Source organism: Palaemon carinicauda, chromosome 15 (assembly GCF_036898095.1).
Source record: "Palaemon carinicauda isolate YSFRI2023 chromosome 15, ASM3689809v2, whole genome shotgun sequence".
NCBI lineage: Eukaryota > Metazoa > Arthropoda > Malacostraca > Decapoda > Palaemonidae > Palaemon > Palaemon carinicauda.
This window is the reverse complement of record NC_090739.1, coordinates 5,118,313-5,139,427: the sequence shown is the minus strand read 5'-3', so window position 1 is coordinate 5,139,427 and position 21,115 is coordinate 5,118,313. Positions and strand designations below refer to the sequence as shown.

Genomic DNA, 21,115 nt, shown 5'->3' with positions numbered 1-21,115 from the left:
AGCCAGCTTGTACAGAGGCAAGGTTGCAAGTTCAAATCCAAAATGGGAATCTTCGCCTGGGGTGAAGTGGTATGAACATCAAGTACAATCAGGCCACACTCTTTGCGAAGGTTAAGTAACAGAGACAGGCGAAAAGCGTGAATACTCGGTGCCCTAGGGTGGGATAACTCCTAACCTAACCTAACAACTCCCTGCCATTACCTACACTCGAAAAATTAACTCGCTAAGTTCTGCTAACATTGCTTTTACTTGGTTTTTAATACAGTATAGTTGTTCTTATCTAGAAATACTGTATAAAACTTGCTGATACTGTAGCATATAGTACTGTAATTACTGTAATATACTACTATCACTACAGTAAAGCTGAACTGTACTGTATGTGTTCACTGTTTTTGTTCAGACGACTTGACTCATGTAGCCTAGATCTACAATAAACATTACTGTAATTCTGTACTGTACAATAAGCATAGAGTACAATTTAAGATTAACTAAGTGTACATATTTCATACGAACACTACCTATTTTTGTACAAAATTCTAAGCAGCAATTCCTGATGACTTATCTCTTGTGCAATAATCTGACATCTTTAGTAATCAGGTAATATTTATCCCATCTTCTACTTCAATGGGTTAGAAAATTAAAAGACAATTATAAAAAGTATCATTAGTAACGTTATAATCAATGCGTAAATATATACAGCCACAACATCAACCCCCCCAAATAATCAGCTGTTTTGCTTGTAATGCAATCATAGTACAATTTTCTCTACTTACATAGTAGTTTGAAAGGATTGACTTAACATATGATATGCTCAGTATAATCATATACTTTAGCTGTGTGTTTGTCTTCCAACAAGGTTGCTTCATTACTAAGGGGAAAAGCTGTCTCAATTCTAGAGTCCTCCCAACAGGAATGTGAGTGCGCTTTCCACTCTTGAATGTTTTCTCTTCATAATCAGGGTTAATTAGTAGGACTTGGCTCAAGGCAAGAATTTTCTACAAGTGCAAATTCAAGGTTTTGCTGTGTATAGTCAAAACTAGACAGATTACTACGCGAGTCATTTATTGTATACAGTATAAAATTCAGGGAATTAACAACACAAAATACTAAAGGAAGGTTCTCGCCGCAAAAAAGGAGATTTGTCCCTAACTCCTGTATGGAGGAAACCAGGTAAAGTAAAATCTCGTTAATTTTCCTGCGACGAGAAAAATATCTCTACCCTTGGAAGGAAATCCACTCCTTGTAGTAATTACATGGTGATTCTCTTGTCTATGAAAGAGACACAAAAAGGATGTGTCTAAGTCTGCCCGCCTCATAAGGATGCCACAATGGTCACTATCCCGTCAAGGGCAAGAATGTAAATACCGAGACTTACTAGACAAAGCACTCACTTGTAACTCGCAGATAATGAATAGTAACTCAAGTGACCAAGAATAAAGAAAACACACAAGTCAAGAGCACTAAACACTAAATGGGTAGGCGAGATGAATGCAAAAGGCTCGATCGCAGAGAAGTGTGAGCACAACCTCATCCCTTTGCGACCAGCGTGTTGTGGGGAAATCATGTGAGTAGGAATCCTCTTGCTCCATGTATATGTACTAAGGTTGCCCAGCAACAAAGCACAGGGCAATTAAACCAAATTTTTGATTGGCTGGTTGTAGAAAACCTAATTAGCAGTAATCCCATATAAATGACTAAGAAATTTGTATCCGCATAGGAATAAATAGTTATTCCCCAGTACTGTCACGAAAAAGCTGTGTATGTGGTTACACCATTGAAAAATATTGCTTTTAAATAATTTCTTAAATCTGCCATTCAATATTGAATGCTTCACTTTACCAAGCATCAACACGACTCATTTCTTCATCCACAGTTCTCCCAGGCTCCTATTCTGCTAAAGTAGTGTAAATTACTGTACTGTATAATGTACAGTAAAATGATCCCCTTATTGCCATTAATACTTATGTACCTTCTGATTAGCACAATCCCAAAACAACTTATAGAAATGTAGCTGGCAATTAAGCTAGACCAAAGAAAGGAAATTGTAAAGAGCTACATACATGAGATATAATTATTTTACAGTAGTTGCAGATTTAAATATAATAAAGACGACTGCTCAGGTACTCGAGATGTACCGGTACAGCAAATGATTATTTTGTTCAGTATTACAGAGAGAAGATCCAACTTGTGTTAGCTTTTTGCTTGTGGTCCAAAGATAGAGGAAGTTGCGCCTACTAGTATATAGATGCAGCAAAAATGGAGAAAACAAATTTGACGTTAAAGAACACAAACAAAAATGAAAGAACATGAAATGTCCTTAGGTGGACATTGCTGAGTTATATTAGATAATATTGGGCCTTTATAAAAATTTCACCAAAGAATTCTTGAAGGACTTAAGGATGTAAAAATTATTGAAAAAATTGTCTGCCAACCAAATTTTTAACAGATATGAAAAAGTTGCTTGAAGAAAAGGGGTGATTTCAACATTTTACTATAAAGGTTTAAAGGTCAATCATGAATGGCACAGCCAAGGGACAGAACAATGTCCTAAAGACTGAACATATATTCATATGATCAGCGCTCCAGCTCCTTCTCAATCAAGCTAGGACCTTGGAGAGCAGGGCAATTGCTAATGGTGACACAGCTTCCCAAAACTCCACATCCCCAGCTCACAAGGATGGAAAGGATGTAGAGCCTACTGGAAACTATCGAGCTTGCGCGGGCCTCGAAACACAGTCTCACAGATTGCCAAGCAGGGACACTTCCAATAGGCTACCACAACCTTAAGTAAGGATGGACTTAAGAATGTAGAAACTATTGGAAAACAGTATCTGCCAGCCAGATTTTTAGCAGATTTTAAAAATTGTTTTAAGAAAAGGGATGCCTTAAAACATGACGATAAAGTATTGTCCTTGAAAATATTGAAGAAAACCATTTTTCTCTAAATAGCTAAGCATGCAAAAAAATTGCTAAAAGGTTTAATAAATAAAGGGATTTTGACGAAGGAAAAATCTATTTCTGGGGAGAGACCTGTGACGCCCGGTGAAAAGAGTCCTTCTTTACACTTTTCTGATATAAATCTTCCAAATATACCAGAGAAAGATAAAAGCATGGAATGCAGAGGTTACTACCCTCGCGCGAGCACCTCGTGGGTGTCGTGTATACATCAGGGGCGTGTGAAAACCACTATTCACAGGCTGTCTTCCATTTAGATAATTCCTTCATCAAAGGGAAGGGCCGTAACAAAGGCCCCAGAAACCACACTTGGACCACGCCACCGTCACCCACACGAGCGCCCTCTAGGTCATCCTTCTGTTTTGGACTTGCCCGCAAAGTCGTAATTGTTTTTGTGCTTTCGGTGTTTTCAAGTGTTTGTCGTTAATTCATCATGACTGACGCTGCTACTTCACCTTTACCAATGTTAAGTACCATAGTTTGTTTTGACAGCTTTTTTCAGTACCAGGCATTTGTTCTCTTTCCAGTTATGTGGATTTTAATTTTGGAAGCGGCTTGGTCTTCCTCGGTGATGGCAGCCATGTTGGATTCGTTCGCTTCAATAGTATTTCAAGTTAATATTGCCCATCTGGTACTCTGTCATCTAGGTTATATCACTTACATTTTATGACCATTATCATTATTTTATTATTGTTTTTACTATGGTATTTGTTTGCTAGCAAGTCCAATTTGGACGAATGAAGAATAAAGTTCTTGCCTTTGTTATAGTATGTGGGCACTGCACTTTGGGAAAGACTGGAAAGATTACAAGTTACAATTATTGTATTACTATATACTACTTTGTTAATTATATTCGTTGTTTTAGAGTTTTAAATCTTTACAATAAAGTGTTGACCACAAGTATAAATATCAAAACATGTTACACAGCATATGCTTATTAAAAAAGGTTACAAAGCATTTGTCTTAATTACCAATTTCATCCAGCATACACAGGGGAACTTGAACTGTGTACACATGGGTTAACTCCACTACATGTACTGTATTCTGAAATAAATTGAACTGAACAGTATACATTCTCACACTTCTAATTCTAATTAGTCTTTTTGATACCCAAAGCTCCTGAAACTTACTTGCCCTCACTGTTGAATTCTATACAGTTGACACAGCCTCTATGACCTTCCAATGACTTGATGATTCCTAATCGAGACACCAAGGATCGGGTCATTTGATTCTGGCGCGCAAAACTCTGCCAGCTTACGTCCTAAAATGAGAGAAGATCATTAACGTGAAGAGAAAACTTGTTTGCAAAGAATTGCCACTTTAAACAAAGTACAGAGGTCCCAACTTACGAACATTCTTAGATACAAACACAAATCCAACAGAAAATAACAAAGATACGATAAAGAAATAACAATAAAACAATATTTTATCATTTAACCTTTTTACCCCCAAAGGACGTACTGGTACGTTTCACAAAACCCATCCCTTTACCCCCATGGACGTACCGGTACGTCCTTGCAAAAAAATGCTATAAAATTTTTTTTTTTCATATTTTTGATAATCTTTTGAGAAAATTCAGGCATTTTCCAAGAGAATGAGACCAACCTGACCTCTCTATGACAAAAATTAAGACTGTTAGAGCAATTTAAAAAAAAAATATACTGCAAAATGTGCTGGGAAAAAAAATAACCCCCTGGGGGTTAAGGGTTGGAAATTTCCAAATACCCTGGGGGTAAAAGGGTTAAACAAAGTAAAGAGGTCTGCAACTTACGAACATTCGGGGATACAAACACAAATCCAACAGAAAATAAAGATACGATAAAGAAATACTTTAATCAAACAATATTTTATCATTTAATACAGTAAGCAAAACGACATATATAATAACCTGATATCTATTTCATATGAAACCTGACTTTTTGTTGACCTTTATAGCTGTTAATCATAGGCATGGGATTCAGGTTAGGCCTACCCTAGAACAAAATTTAATAAAATTCTACTTAACAAACAATTTGACTTTAAAAGCGCTTCTTGGAACCTATTAAGTTTCTAAGTTGAGGACCTGCTGTAATAACGCAGTACTGTACTATATTCCATTTCTTTTAGCGATGCATATTTGCACCGACTCGCAGCGGTGCCCTTTTAGCTGGGAAAAGTTTCCGGATCGCTGATTGGTTGGACGAGATAATTCCAACCAATCAGCGATCACGAAACTTTTCCGAGCTAAAAGGGCACCGCTGCGAGTCGGTGCAAATATGCATCGCTAAAAGAAATGGACTATAGTGAATATAACTGTATACTGTATAGGAAAAGTCTGCTGTACTGGGAAATCTAGCGACTGGTTCATTGACTTGAAAACAACGAAAATGCAATGGTGCGTGTTATATAATCTAAATAGAGAAATAGGAGAGAAGCTATATCTTAATCTATTTCTATAAGTTGAACTCATGAAAGAAGATTAGTGTGTGTTTATGGTCAGTACACAAAAAATTAAAGCAAAATGTCTCAAGTGTTCTACAGATATATGTTGTAAGAATTTGTGATGACTTCCAAGCACACAGTGAAAAAAATGTGGGGATATAGAAATCTACAAAATCTTTTAGAATAGACTTGATTTGTAAATTCTAGCAACGTAGCCCGGCACTTGGGCCCGTGAGGCCATTTATTCTGCACCCAAGTGCAATTGGGGGAAAATCGTTTGGTTACATCATGAAGTACATGTTAGAAAATGTTGGACAAGGATTAAAGAAAGGAAGCAGGATCGGAGCAATATTATAAGGATATGAAACAAGTAATGCCTACAGTACACGGCCTGATGTGCACCGATTACACAACCCACCTAGAAAGTATAAAATCTTTTAAACATTCTTAACCCTTTTACCCCCAAAGGACGTACTGGTACGTTTCACAAAACTCATCCCTTTACCCCCATGGACGTACCGATACGTCCTTACAAAAAAATGCTATAAAATTTTTTTTTTCATATTTTTGATAATTTTTTGAGAAAATTCACGCATTTTCCAAGAGAATGAGACCAACCTGACCTCTCTATGACCAAAATTAAGGCTGTTAGAGCAATTTAAAAAAAAAAAATATACTGCAAAATGTGCTGGGGAAAAATTAACCCCTTGGGGGTTAAGGGTTGGAAATTTCCAAAGACCCTGGGGGTAAAAGGGTTAATGTTACCGTAATGAAGCCAAACATCATTCACCACTACTAAAAGATCAAGAAAGAAAAACAATGAACATGCTGGAAACTTTACCTGTATTTCTCGATGTCTTTGCAGCTGCAGGAGGGACTGCCTCCTTGCAGGTCTTCGAAAGACAACATGCTGGTGTTGAGTAATGAAGGGATGATGGCTGGAGGATTCCTTGGCCTCAGGGCCTGAAGGAGTGAATTGTTCTACTGCTGTTCCCTCCATCCTCCTCCTACTTCCTTCCAGCAGTTTATTTTCTATAAATAAGAAGAAAACAATAGTTAAAAGAGACTTATAGTGCTTAGTAACAAAAGAAAGAAAGAGAGAGAGAGAGAGAGAGAGAGAGAGAGAGAGAGAGAGAGAGAGAGAGAGAGAGAGAGAGAGAGAGAGAGAGAGAGAGAGAGAGAGAGAGAGAGAGAATTTTTTTACTATCAGTCATTCAATTTGATTTAATATACCTACATGAGACTTTGGTCTGACAACCTGCCTCTAAAATCCATTAATTATTCAGAGCCTTATCAAGATAGTGAAGAGATGAAATGTAAGGATGGTTGAACAGCAAGAAAGAGATTTGGAAAGCATACAAGATGAAGTTCAAAGATATAAAGGTACCCATTAGAATGGCTGGACATCAAAATGTAGACCATTAAATAGGAGGAAAAAAGGCCTAATAAGGGAAAAAATTTGGGAAAGCTGCGATAACCTTTGCTGTCATCATCATAATAGAGTACTTAACATATTAACTTTGCACCTCTCTATCACCTCAGATTTGGCTGTCATCTAGAAAAAATTACGGATTTTTTTTTTTTTTGCAAATATCTCGCTTGGGACTCGTTTTGGTCAAAAATGTGTTGACACAAAGTAATCTATCTAAAAAATTCTACAAAAATTAACACTGTATTCATTTTTACAATACAATGTACTGCATTACTGACAGAGGTGCAAAATATTCGTATCTTTTCATTTTTTTTTTTTTTACCCCTATTGCTCAAATAACACGTTATTTTTTTATGCTGTACTGTACGTTAAACCTGATTGGAAATATCCCAATCTGCAATAGTACGTTTTACTGGAAACTTTGTTTGCTCATTCGTTTATTTTCGAACAACCTGCACTGAAATCCCAATACTGTAGGTATAAATACTGAAAACCTCCTATATCACTGATTATTTCTTTATAATTCACCTTGAAATATAAAGGAAAGAAAAGTAAAGTTATATTCTACATAATTTGTCTTTATCTATATAAGACCGTTTTCCTAAATGTAAAAAGTAATCCCTCACCTATCACGATTAATGGGGACCAGAACCGACAGCGATATGTGAAAAACTGCGAAGTAGGTTCCCTTCCTGTTTTTGGAATACGTACATTTTTTTGTGTACATGTATATATAATAACAATAAGCACGTTTATATCTTATTTTTCAATTTCTTGATCACATCAATAATCAACAAATACTTTTGATTTACTTTCGGTTGGCATTAGCTAATCTCAAGGTCACGCTACCATATTATGATTATGCACACACATAGTACGAATAACACTGATTTATATAATTTTCTCGACATCTGAAATCTCTTCATAATGAATATTACAACAGCGCCAATGTTATAGGGTATCACATTTTTCATACAGTTCGTTTATAGACCTTATTATTAATATAAAAGGAATACGACCTCTCTCTCTCTCTCTCTCTCCGTATTTTGATTTTTAATTCAGTTAAATCTTGATATTTCTTTAAAAATTATTAAAAAAAATCTTTATATCATTATTTGATGTTTCAATTATGGGAATAGTAATGCATCGGAAGGAATCACTGATTTGCCATTCACCTTCCGCCAGAAATATGACGTCATAATTTTTTTTTTTTTTTTTTTTTAAATTTACTAATGATACAGACCACTAAAACACTTGCTATCGTTACTCGGTGTTTCGATGATAGGAATGTTGTAATAAGATTACTAGTTAACACAATGAAAGGAAGTCATTCAGTTTGTCAGCGCGCTTCCGCCAGATACATGACGTCACAAGACACGTGACGTAAACTCTACAAAGACTGACTTGCAAAATATGCTTGCGAGATTCTGGAGCCGAGATGGCCAGCGAATCAGAGAGGTGGATTTTGAGTTGTACGCCATCTCCGTGTTGATACCTGATGTTCTACTGTACTCTCTGCCTTCTGCTAGTGCACGCATAACTCTCGCACCATTTTTTCTAATTTTTGATGAATATTTTTGAAAATCCGCGATGCACTGAGATCGTAAAATGGCGAGGGATTACTTATCATTGAGAGGCAGTCATCGGGTCAGCTAACTGGTTGATGGCCCTCTTAAAGGCCAAGACCTACCAGAAGGTATATTCTGACTTCTGTTCTGCCTCCGTGTACTTAGAACTAGCACCCATTGGGAGACAGTTGTCATCATGATCTTGGTCATTATCCATCCAAGAGCTCTAACCCATAAGAGCCCCAAGTGGGTCGAGATCATCAACCATTGGAGCCATGGAACGTCGCTTGATGATGTCCCTAATACTGCCGGAAAGGTCCAACGAGACCTCTCTTCTTGTAGATGTGGTGTTCTTAGGCACCGTCTTGTCGTCCTTCCCCTCTCTCTGAGCTTCAAGTAATTCCTCCAGCACCGATGGTCTGGCAGACTCCTCTCATCCAGAAGAGGGCTGTTCTTCTCTTATTAAAGGAATCTCTAGTTGTTCCGTCTCCTTGGAGACGAGGCGTAGCTCCGGAGGGACTACCTCCATCGGCAAAAGACGAAACGTAGACGTCATGGAGATCTACCAAGGAGAACGCGAGCCCCGCCTTGTACAAGGGTAGTGGGTGTCTCCTGGAGGAGGAGTCAAATGCCTCATTCTCCTCTTCTGGGTCGTAAGCACAGGCATCATTTGGACTTGCGAGAATTCCTGTTGCAAGTCCCCTGCCACTCCCACAATTCTTCGCATCTTCACAATGGGAGAAAAGAATCTTCGGAGATGGAGGTTTGGAAGGGGCTGGGCCGGAAGCTTTCCGTCTGGGATCAGACGGAATAGAGGCAGAACTGGAGGCAACCGACTTCTCTAACAGGATCCTGGGTGTACTTACTAATGCCTGGTCTGAAAGGGCCTGCACCCAAAACAGCTCAATGCACTGCCTTCACCAAGGTGTCGAACTATGCAGGTTCTTTCCCCAACATAGGAAGGACTGGAATCTCGCTAGGAAAGTTAAGCGATGGAGAACGCCTCCTAAGATTTCGAGGTCTTGGAACCTGGAACTAAGGGGAGTGAGGTCTCTCACCTGGGGCAATGGGCACTGGCATAGCCTCTTTTTCTGGCTTGTAAGAGAGAGTTGTAGGCTTAGTAGAGAAAGATACCTGGATCCTCTATGACTCTCTCCGGATGGCCAGAAAGGTTACTGGGCATCTGCCGTGTTGGGACTCAGCTGTAAGGTGACGATCCCCACAGGCAAAATGAGGCTCCCGCGTCTGAGAAGAGGCTCGGGCAGGTCCTTGATGGACTGGACTAGGAGCTGGCCTAGATCTGGATGGCGTGCTTAACGCGCACACATAGGAGTAGGGCTATTCATGAAGAGTCTGGAAGGCTCAGAGGATTGATGTGGCGAGCATTCATGCATAGGTTGAAGAAGAAAAACAGACTGGAATCCCCAAGCAGAAGAAAGAACATCCTCATGACGAGCTGACAAGCAATGATTGCAAGTTAAAGGTGAAAAATGAGTTGGCGAGTTCTCAGGAGAAGGTGGAAGGGTGTTGTCCCTGCATCGATTGGTCGGCGATGATGAACCGGTGATGAGCCCCTGGCGAGTGACGATCACGAGTTGGCGAGTAATGCTCACAAGTTGGTGAGTGGCGATTGTGTGCTGGTGAGGGACGATCATGAGTTGAAAAGTGTTGATCACAAGATGGAGAGTGACGATGACGATGAGGCGAGTGACGATCAAGCGCTGGCAAGTGAAAATCACGAGTTGGTGTGGCGATCACGAGCTGGCGAAAAAAGATCAGGAGCTGACAAGTGATGATCACAAGATGGAGAGTGATGACCAAGTGGAGGCATGTGACGATCAAGCGCTGGAAAGTGATAATCACGAGCTGGCGAGCAACGATTGTGAGCTAGTAAACAAAGAGGAGCTGGCGAACGACAAGGAGATGGCGAGTGACGAACGCTGAGGAGATGGCGAGTGACAAACGCTGAGAAGGCGAGTGACAATCGCTGAAAAGGCGAGTGACAAACGCTGAAAAGGCGAGTGACAAACGCTGAAAAGGCGAGTGACAAGGAACTGACGCGTGATGATCATAAGCTGCTGAACAGCAAAGGGTTGGCGAGTGACGATCACGAGGTGGCGAGTGACGATCACGAGGTGGCGAGTGACGATCACGAGGTGGCGAGTGACGATCACGTGGTGGCGAGTGATGATCACGGGGTGGCGAGTGACGATCACGAGGTGGCGAGTGACTATCACAAGATGGCGAGTGACGATCACATGGTAGCGAGTGATGATCACGAGGTGGCGAGTGACGATCACGAGGTGGCGAGTGACGATCACGAGGTGGTGAGTGACGATCACAAGGTGGGGAGTAACTATCACAAGAAGGAGAGTGATGAGTGACGGTCACTAGGTGATGAGTGACAGTCACTAGGTGTTGAGTGACAGTCACTAGGTGTTGAGTGACAGTCACTAGGTGATGAGTTACAATCACTAGGTGATGAGTGACAGTCACTAGGTGATGAGTGACAGTCACTAGGTAACAAGGAACAAGTAGCTGGCGAGGGCGAGTGATTAGGAGCTGAAGAGTGGCGCCCATGAGCTGGCAAGCACCAACCTCGAGCTGGCAAGTGACGATCGCGAGATGAGGAGTGGCGATCACAAGCTGAAGAGTAGCAATCACACGGAGAGTAGCGATCACGAACAGGCGAGTGTCTATAGCGAGGGCGAGAGAGAAGATCGTCGTACCTTGGATTGTCAAAGTGGCATCTCCTGTCAAAGGGATTAGAACGTCAGGAGGGGGGGCGAGGACTACGTTTACGTGACGCAGTAGAGTGACAATTCTGTGGCTGCGAGGGCTCCTGTCACTAACAGCATGCCGGTGAGGGGTTGGCAAGATGACGCATCATCGGCGGCGAGGTGCCTAAGCGGGTTAGCTGGGGAGTCAGGCTCCAAAGAGCTGGACATCTGAGGAGAGGAGGGGCGACGTTTAGAAGGTCTCTGGGATGGAGTCTCAGGGGGAGGGCCTCATTTGAGAAAGAGAGGTGACCACACGCAGGAGAAACGTGCCTCAGACTTTGCTCCTCCGCCGAAGGTAGAGTACGCTCAGCAGGGAGGAGAGCACAGTCTTCGGCAGTGGCAGCAGCTGCAGGCGACAGTAAAAGATGGATCAGGTTGGTGGCAGGGGCGGGAAACAGTCCAGGGGAGTGGGATTTCTTACTCAGTGAAGAAGCTTCTGCCTCTGAAAAGACTGGAGTCCTTTTCCTCTCAACACCCAGTTGTAGAAGCTCTATCAACAACACCTTCGAAAGGGGACAGGTCACACCTAGCTAAGGCCAAATCTTCAAAACATCATAAAATGAGAAAGTTCCACCAAAGGGAAGGGGCATAGCTTCTTCTCTGAGGAAAGCAGCAATGTCCCTTGAACCCTTGTTGACCTAGTGTTAACTGGTCTACATTACTGTTCGACCGTTACCCCGAAGAGACCAATCAAGCAGGAGCTGCGGGAAGAGATCAGGGAAGTCAAGGAAAAGTAAGAGGCTTCTTTGATTTTGAGGAAGACCCTGAAACTAAGAATCTCTCTCAGACTTCTTGCTCCGTTGCCCAAATTTCTCCCACTGGGAGGAAGACTCCTTCCGGCATTCATTGCAGGTTTTATTTTGGTCACAAAGCCGTCCTCGGCCAGCCACATAAAATGAACGGGGGTCGGTCTCGGCTGGCCGGACAAAAAGAATGGGGGTCGGTCTCAGGGGACATGAAAGTCCTGCAGGAGCATCCTTCAGGTACCGGGCACTACAGCTACTCCCACTAAACCCCGCTAACTAGCGGGCGGGTAGTTATACCTAACATAAAAGTCTTATGGCATGTCTTCCAGCTTCCCCAAAAGTATAATCCCTATAAATAGCATAAGGTTAGTATTTAGTGCCGGAACAAATAATCGTAAATAGTGGCATCGGTGAATTACTGAAAAGGGAATGTCCAAAACTGGTGATACTGTATTTGTCTTTAGTGAAAAACCATCACATGTAGCTAAAAATCTATTCAGAATTTAATTAATCCAATTAGTAAAACTTGCAATTAATTTAGATGGGAATAAGAGTCACATCATTCTATTTTATTTTAAAGGAAAAGTGAGTTTTTATTCATATCATGTTTGGATATGTACGTCCAAAACGCTATGCAGTTATGTTGTTTATTTAATTTGTTCCTTCAGAGTTTTCATTTTATCACAATAGGCCAAAACTACAAAATATTTGCTACAATATAATATAATAGGAATACAACACGATGTACAGCAAAATTGCATCGTTTTGTACCTGGTATGTAATGAATAGTGGGAGTACATTACAGTATACAGTATTATTACCTCCGCCAACAAGGTTGGAAGGAGGTTATGTTTTACCCCCGGTTTGTGTGTTTGTTTGTGAACAACTTCCTGGCCACAATTTTAATTGTAAAGTAATGAAATTTGCAGGAATTAACTGTTATGTTTATAGATGTGTATTTCACTGAATTTCAATGACAGTAAACTCACTTGCCAGATTTGGGGAAATATACAAAAAATCTTCACAGAATAGTCACTCTTGAATACATGTATATAATTAGCAATAAACATTTCATATCAATATACAAAACTACATCCAGCTTTCCAGATAGCAAGAAGATCAAAACTCTATCTCTACCCCCAACAAACCAAGACTACTGCCCAGGGGAATGAAAGTTCATCTAAACAGCTCCAAAGATTTTTCAGTATCCTAGACAACTCGGCACCTAAAGATGCAACAGTGTCTATGGCAATGCATGTCGCAAAGGTATCATGTGAAGGGTACCATTAAAATCAATAGATAACTGTGCGAAACATTTTTCAATTATGAAAAAAACCACTTGCATGAAGGGAGCCTAAGTTAGGTTAGGAAGAATACATACCTGAACTATATAACACATATAGTGTTCAAAAGGTTTAAAGGCATCTCATGAATGGCAGAGGCAAGGGACAGTAACATTGCCCTATCCAGCAAGACAATGCCCTTGAGACTGACCATATATACATATGATCAGTGCCCAAGCCCCCTCTCCAGCCAAGCTAGGACCAAGGAGGGCCAGGCAATGGCTGCCGATGACTTAACAGAAAGACCTACAGTATAGGCTTCCCCAAATCCCCATCCTTAGCTCACAAAGATTGTTAGTTTGCCGCGACCAAAGAAACTAACAAGTTTGAGCAGGACTCGAACCCCAGTCTAGCGTTCACCCGTCAGGGACGTTACCACATTGGCCACCATTAGGAAAAAAGCTATTCGGATGAAGAAAACCAAAATTAGGTTAGGAGGAAAACCTGTATATTACTTTAACTTAAAGTGTTCGAGGCCATGTTAGGTTGAATGTTTAGTGCCTCCCAAACACTAATGAGAGATTGAGATGGTCATGGGGACAAATAGTTACCATCCGGGTAGGAATTAGTACCTCATGTTAGGTTACGTTGGGATGTATAAATACATTTGACATTTCCCTATTTTTATACCTTACATTCCGGGCAATTACTAAATTACAAACCAATTGTACTGTATATTACTAAGGATATTTTAAAACTGGCAATATTTACAGAACTTTAGGCATTTTCTTATTATTTTTCATCTATACATACTACCTCTCTGATTATAAAAATGTTTTATGATAACTCAACACTATCCCTTTCTTATATTTGGGTATTAATTACCCCCGCCAACGAAGTTGGAAGGAGGTTATGTTTTACCACCTGTTTGTGCGAGTTTGTTTGTGAACCGCTTCCTGGGCAACATTTTAATCGTAGAGTAATGAAACTTGCAGGAATTAACTTATGTAAATAGCTGGAAATGATTAAATTTTGGAAGGTCAAGGTCAGTGTCAACCAAAAGGTTGAGAAATAAACTGCCGCGGTGGAGGACTGCGCTGTACTGAATTCCCCCTTAGTTTCTATTTGCAATCTCTGTAAATGCTCTCTCTATATCACTAAGGTAATGTTTTATAACTTAATGCTGTCCAAAGGGTTGTGGTGGTCGATGTGGTAACGTCCCTGACTGGCGAATGCCAGACTGAGGTTAGAGTCCAGCTCAAACTCATTTGTTTCTTTGGGCGCTGAAACCTGAACATCTTTATGAGCTAAGGATGGGGGGGTTTGGAGGAGCCTATACTGTACTTCTAACTGCTGAGTCATCAGCAGCAATTGCCTGACCCTCCTTGGTCCTAGCTTGGGTGGCGAGAGGCTTGGGCGCTGATCATATGTATATATGGTCAGTCTCTAGGGCATTGTCCAGCTTGATAGGGCAATGTCACTATCCCTTTCCTCTGCCATTAATGAATAGCCTTTAAACCTTTAACGGGAGAATGTATTCATGTAAATACCACTGGCATATATCTACAACCCTCTATGTCAGGTTAAGTTGGAGAATCCCGAGACCTAAAGACAGTTAGGACCCGCTGTCCTAGATTACATTGGATTAGAATCCTATTCTGTATTTACCTTTATGAATTATGATTTATTATGTCAGGTTAGGTTCGAGAGATAAGTCAGGTCTAACCTATTTAGGATATATGATCCATATTTCACTACATTTCCCTAAATTGTTGCTATAACTTTAACCCCAAACAAAAATTATCAGATGTAATGGAAGAAAAACAGTTGACAAAGCATTTGTAACAACCAAAGAATGGTCAACATATTTCAAACTTCAAAGGTAATTATAATAATCAAAATTTCAACTCAAAGTAATTTTGAGTACTTTTAAAAGTATTGACAGCTCATATTATATAATACAGCTTCTTTGGTGATTACTATTAGTGTAAATCCTTCAATAAGGGATTATTCAGATAAAAAAAATCAGCATGTTTCTTATACAGGGGTGTATGTAGGATAGCGGACACCTGTATGTATTATTATGGCTAACTTAGAATACGGCAGTGTAAGAGGGGTCGCAGGGGGGCTTTAGACCCCAATTAGGTATGCAGGTAAGGACACGGCTTATAGGTTAAGTTAGGGGGGAAAGTTTAGGTTCATTTTTAATCAATGCATGAGGAGATGGCCGCTGATATACAAAGCCTCCCTTATATATATGCTTATGCTATCCTTACAGTGAGGGATTAAAATTATATATATACATTAATAATAATGGAAAATACAGGTAAGTAATTTATAGTAATAATAGCAAAATTATAAATATATTACTAAAAGCCCACTATAGCTTATACAAACGTAATCTTCAACTAATGCACTCAATTGGGCTTAAACTGATCAACGCTGAGAAACTGCGTCCAACGTCAAAGATACAAATTGAATCTTTGCGAGATCGTTTATGGTCTTACAAATGAATAAACAGAAATGTTGATAAAAACTAAAGATTATGTTCAACTTATGTGACAGTGTCAAAGCTACATTACTTTTGAAGACCTAGGCCTAGAACTATCAGCCTAGACTAAGTCTTGACAGATAAGTGAGGAGTTGTCCTAAGTTAGGCTAACCTCCAATATTTTCAAGGCCAAGTTCATAACAGATGTAACATCAAATTGCATAACATCAAAACTAAAGATTTGGTACGAATTCTATACCATAGATTAAGCTAAACTGTTTTAATGATTAATAGGCCTACTACTCGCCTTGGTTAGGTCTATGGAGCCAAGAGACCCAAAGTTGTCCTTAGGCTAGCCAATATTTTCAAGGAAAATTTCATAACAGATGTTATACACAAACATTTATGATTAACAGACATCTGGTATTTGAAATTTTAATAAACAAAATATTATTTTAATTGATACTATGCATTTGGGTAACAAACTCTAATCTCGAGTGGATTTTGACTTAGGCCTATTCAGTCATTAGACCTATCATATGGCTAACGTAAATAGTCACAAATTCACCGGCCGAATTGAATACATTTCCAGTTACAGACATTTTATATATACAAATAAACACCAAAAGACATAAATCCCCTGCCCAAAAATTTTGACTTAGGCCTATTCAGTCATTAGACCTATCATATGGATAACGTAAATAATAACAAATTCACCGGCAGAATTGAATACATTTCCGGTTACAGATATTTCATATATACAAATAAACACCAAAAGACATAAATCCCCTGCCCAAAAAAAATGATATGCAAACTCGCAAAAAGCCAAAATAGGATGAAGTGGCGACGTAGCCAATAGGATCCTGTTCTCACTCTCCCACTCGCTCTTCACTCCTATCTCACTCACGTCAATTATGTCCCACTTGACATGGATGCCTCCTGATGACGTATTCCTTTTAAAATGATAATTGTCAGGTAGATTTTTGACTTTCCCGACCTGACCTTAAACTAGCTAAAGTCAGCGGGCGAGTCGATCGCTTATGTGGTTACAACCAGCGGGGACGTGACTACTTGTGTTCACCTATACAGAAAACGTTTAAAATTAAGAAATAATGGGTGACTGATGAGGTTTATGAGAGATTTTGATTATTTTAATTAAAATTTATCATTGAAAACTAATTATGATTCTAAGGCAGTTAAAAAGGTGGAAATTCAGAAGTTCAAACATTTTTTAACAACTTGACTACTTGTGTTCACCTATACAGAAAACGTTTAAAATTAAGAAATAATGGGTGACTGATGAGGTTTATGAGAGATTTTGATTATTTTAATTAAAATATATCAATGAAAACTAATTATGCTACTAAGACAGCTAAATCGGTGGATATTCAGAAGTTCAAACATTTTTTAACAACTTGAGTACTTGTATTCACCTATACAGAAAACGTTTAAAATTAAGAAATAATGGGTGACTGATGAGGTTTATTAGAGGTTTTGATTATTTTAATTAGAATGTGTCGATGAAAACTAATTATGACTCCAATGCAGTTAAATCGGGGGAAATTCAGAAGTTCAAACATTTTTTAACAACTTGACTACTTGTGTTCACCTATACAGAAAACGTTTAAAATTAAGAAATAATGGGTGACTGATGAGGTTTATGAGAGATTTTGATTATTATAATTAGAATGTGTCAATGAAAACTAATTATGCTTCCAAGGCAGTTAAATCGGTGGAAATTCAGAAGTTCAAACATTTTTTAACAACTTGACTACTGACTACTTGTGTTCACCTAAACAGAAAACGTTTAAAATTAAAAAATAATGGGTGACTGTTCAGGTTTATGAGATATTTTGATTATTTTAAATAAAATGTGCCAATAAAAACTAATTATGATTCAAAGATAGTTAAATCGGTGGAAATTCAGAAGTTCAAACATTTTTTAACAACTTGACTACTTGTATTCACCTATACAGAAAACGTTTAAAATTAAGAAATAATGGGTGACTGATGAGGTTTATGAGAGATTTTGGTCATTTTAATTAAAATATATCAATGAAAACTAATTATGCTACTAAGACAGTTAAATCTGTGGAAATTCAGAAGTTCAAACAATTTTTAACAACTTGACTACTTGTGTTCACCTATACAGAAAACGTTTAAAATTAAGAAATAATGGGTGACTGATGAGGTTTATGAGAGATTTTGATTATTTTAATTAGAATGTGTCAATGAAAACTAATTATGATTCCGAGGCAGTTAAAAAGGTGGAAATTCAGAAGTTCAAACATTTTTTAACAACTTGACTACTTGTGTTCACCTATACAGAAAACGTTTAAAATTAAGAAATAATGGGTGACTGATGAGGTTTATGAGAGATTTTGATTATTTTAATTAGAATATAAATTAAAATGTGTCAAGGAAAACTAATTATGATTCCAAGGCAGTTAAATCGGGGGAAATTCAGAAGTTCAAAAAATTTTTAACAACTTGATTACTTGTGCTCACCTATACAGAAAACGTTTAAAATTATGAAATAATGGGTGACTGTTCAGGTTTATGAGAGATTTCGATTACTTTAATTAGAATATAAATTAAAATGTGTCAATGAAAACTAATTATAATTCTAAGGCAGTTAAATCTGTGGAAATTCAGAAGTTCAAACTTTTTTTAGCAAATGTTTTTCGGTTGGGCATGTTGACAAGAGTCTTGTTTTGTAGTTTATATAATTGACTGATCTATTTTTAACGTTTTTATTGATGTTATATTTATAACGTAATCCACGTTAATTGTCAATTCCACGCTATTGTAGATTTTTATAGAAATTGGACTATACAATTCCACGTTATTGTAGAGTTTTATAGAAATAGGACTATATTTATGGATGGGTGGATAGAGATTAACCTCAGTTCGTCATATGATAAACGGGGGCTTCTTTTACAATCTTGGTGTCGTATATTTGAATTTCTTAAAACCTACAGACTAGGTGCATCTTACATTGCTTTACTTCAATGGCTGATTTTTTTGGTCTTATACTGCAGGTGAACCCTACTCTCTACAATACTTTCACAGTTATTTATCGTATATATTCCAAGGCATTTATCATTAACTTACTTGACTTTAATGGTGCATTTCTGGTCTTGTATTGTACGGAAAAGCCATAAATGAATGTGATTTAACGGATATAATTTATAAACTGCACTAAGTTGAAAAAAACTAGATGACTATATGATGAATTAAAAAATATAAGCCTTATGATTTATAATTGAAGCGATCTGCAGAAAAATATGAATATATATAAGGATGTTATAAATTGTGGTGGTTATATAAATATTCAATTCGTTGGTAATAAAACTATTCAAATTTTTTAATTGAAAAATGAGAAATATTTCAAACTATTAGCATTATCTCATCTGAAATATGGTTAAAATATTTCGGAAAGACTGAGGTTACTGAAATTACCCCTTCATACACGTTTTCTTTCATATTCCTGGAGAGGACTAGTTGGAGTTGGGAGAGATGGGCTTTCTAAGTGCTTCGCTAATGTGGATTTGATAATAAACACAAATTATGGAGTTTGATATGCAAAATACCTACAAATTTAAACGATAAACTAATCTTGTGGATCCTGCAGTAAACAGGGTCAGGAAAGTAGTCCTTAAAAGGCTTAAAGTCTAAAGTCTACATTGTAGGTCTTATAAGATAGATTGCCGTATAATTTTTGGGTCGAAAATGGTGTAATCCACGTTAATTGTCAAATCCATAATAAAATAGGATTTATTCATAAATAATAAGAGTCTTCAACTTCTTTTTGAACACCTTAATATCATTAATCCTTCTGATATCTAGTGGGAGCTTGCTATACAATCTTGGAGCCGCATATTTGAAAGCTGTAGAACTACAGTAGAGGTCCATCATGGCTCCAATAACTTGAATCCATCCATAACTATAGTCCATTTCTTTTAACGAGTCATATTTGCACCGACCTGCAACGGTGCCCTTTTAGCTCGGAAAAGTTTCCTGGTCGCCGATTGGTTAGAATTATCTTGCCCAACCAATCAGCGATCAGGAAACTTTTCCGACCTAAAAGGGCACCGCTGCGAGTCGGTGCAAATATGAATCGCTAAAAGAAATGGACCATTGTCTCGTTTCGACATAATTTGTTGGCTTCATATGTGCAGTAATTCTCTTAAATATTTTGATCACACAATTCTGATAACTTAATGAGTTATTACACATATCTTAAATTTTATTTCTTCTTCACCCAAGGGGTTAATTACTGCACTGTAATTGGTCAGTGGCTACTTTCTTCTTGGTAAGGGTAGAGGAGACTCTTTAGCTATGGTAAGCAGCTCTTCTAGAAGAAGGACACTCCAAAATCAAACCATTGTTTTCTTAGTCTTGGGTAGTGCCATAGCCTCTGTACCATGGTCTTCCACTGTTTTGGGTTAAAGTTCTCTTGCTTGAGGGTACACTCGGGCACACTATTCTATCTAATGTTTCTTCCTCTTGTTTTGTAAAATTATTTAAAGTCTATATATGAAATATTTATTTTAATGTTGTTACTGTTCTTAAAATATTTTATTTTTTCTTATTTCCTTTCCTCACTGGGCTATTTTCCCTGTTGGGGCCCCTGGTCTTATAGCATCCTGCTTTTCCAATTAGGGTTGTAGCTTAGCAAATAATAATAATAATAATAATAATGATAATAATAATAATGATAATAATAATGATAATAATAATAATAATAATAATAATAATAATAATAATAATAATAATAACAGGTAGCATTTGCAGTTGAATCATTAAAGGGATAATCCTTTGTTTTATTACTTCTCAAGTTGTACTTTGGGTAAGCTCTAACAGATAAGAGTTGCAATTGTTAATTTGTTAATCACAAGTTTCTTAACAGAACATTCATGTAGACATTTCTTTGCTAAATCAATGTTTCTGAGATGTCAAATGATTCATACTATTTTATTTGAACGCTGTCATACAAATTACGGTCCAGTAACCCAACAAGTTCACAAACTCAACTAGATTTCGGGACTAAGTTGTCACAAATATCCATTAGGCTCCAGAGATCTTTAGATATGCGGCCCGAGACTATATAATAAGCTCCCACGAAACATTCGAATGATTGAAGACATTAAGGCTTTCAAGGGGAAACTGAAGACTTTCTTATTTCATGAGTCTTTTGACAGTGACGATTTAACAGTAAATGAACAATACGCGATATGAAACGTTAAATACTCTGAACGAACAAGGTAAAACGACAGTGGAGATCCTGTAGAGAGTGGGGTTCCCCTGCTGTATGGGACCGGAAAAGCAGCCATCAAAGTAAAGTAAGTGTCAATACGGTTCCTAAAGTTGTTTTCTTTCCCACCACCGTGCACCGTAGACTCAGTTTTATTTTCATTTAGTTTTAATGGTCTAAAT

General features: G+C 38.2%; 1 protein-coding gene across 3 annotated transcripts in view; it reads right to left on the bottom strand.

Moving 5' to 3' along the window:
* LOC137654456 (WD and tetratricopeptide repeats protein 1-like) overlaps nucleotides 1-16,741 on the bottom strand; it is a 76,419-nt gene extending 59,678 nt beyond the window's left edge. For 2 of the 3 annotated variants that reach the window (XM_068388087.1, XM_068388090.1), the window contains exons 1-3: nucleotides 16,584-16,741; nucleotides 6,218-6,408; nucleotides 4,086-4,216 (exon numbers count right to left, since the gene is read on the bottom strand). In XM_068388087.1, the coding sequence (XP_068244188.1) occupies nucleotides 4,086-4,216; nucleotides 6,218-6,376 (290 nt within the window). In that variant the 5' untranslated portion in view covers nucleotides 6,377-6,408; nucleotides 16,584-16,741. Of the gene's footprint in view, nucleotides 1-4,085; nucleotides 4,217-6,217; nucleotides 6,409-16,495; nucleotides 16,514-16,583 lie in introns of those variants that run through there. The other variant, XM_068388088.1, reaches the window with a different exon arrangement.
* Between the last annotated feature and the right edge of the window lie 4,374 nt (nucleotides 16,742-21,115).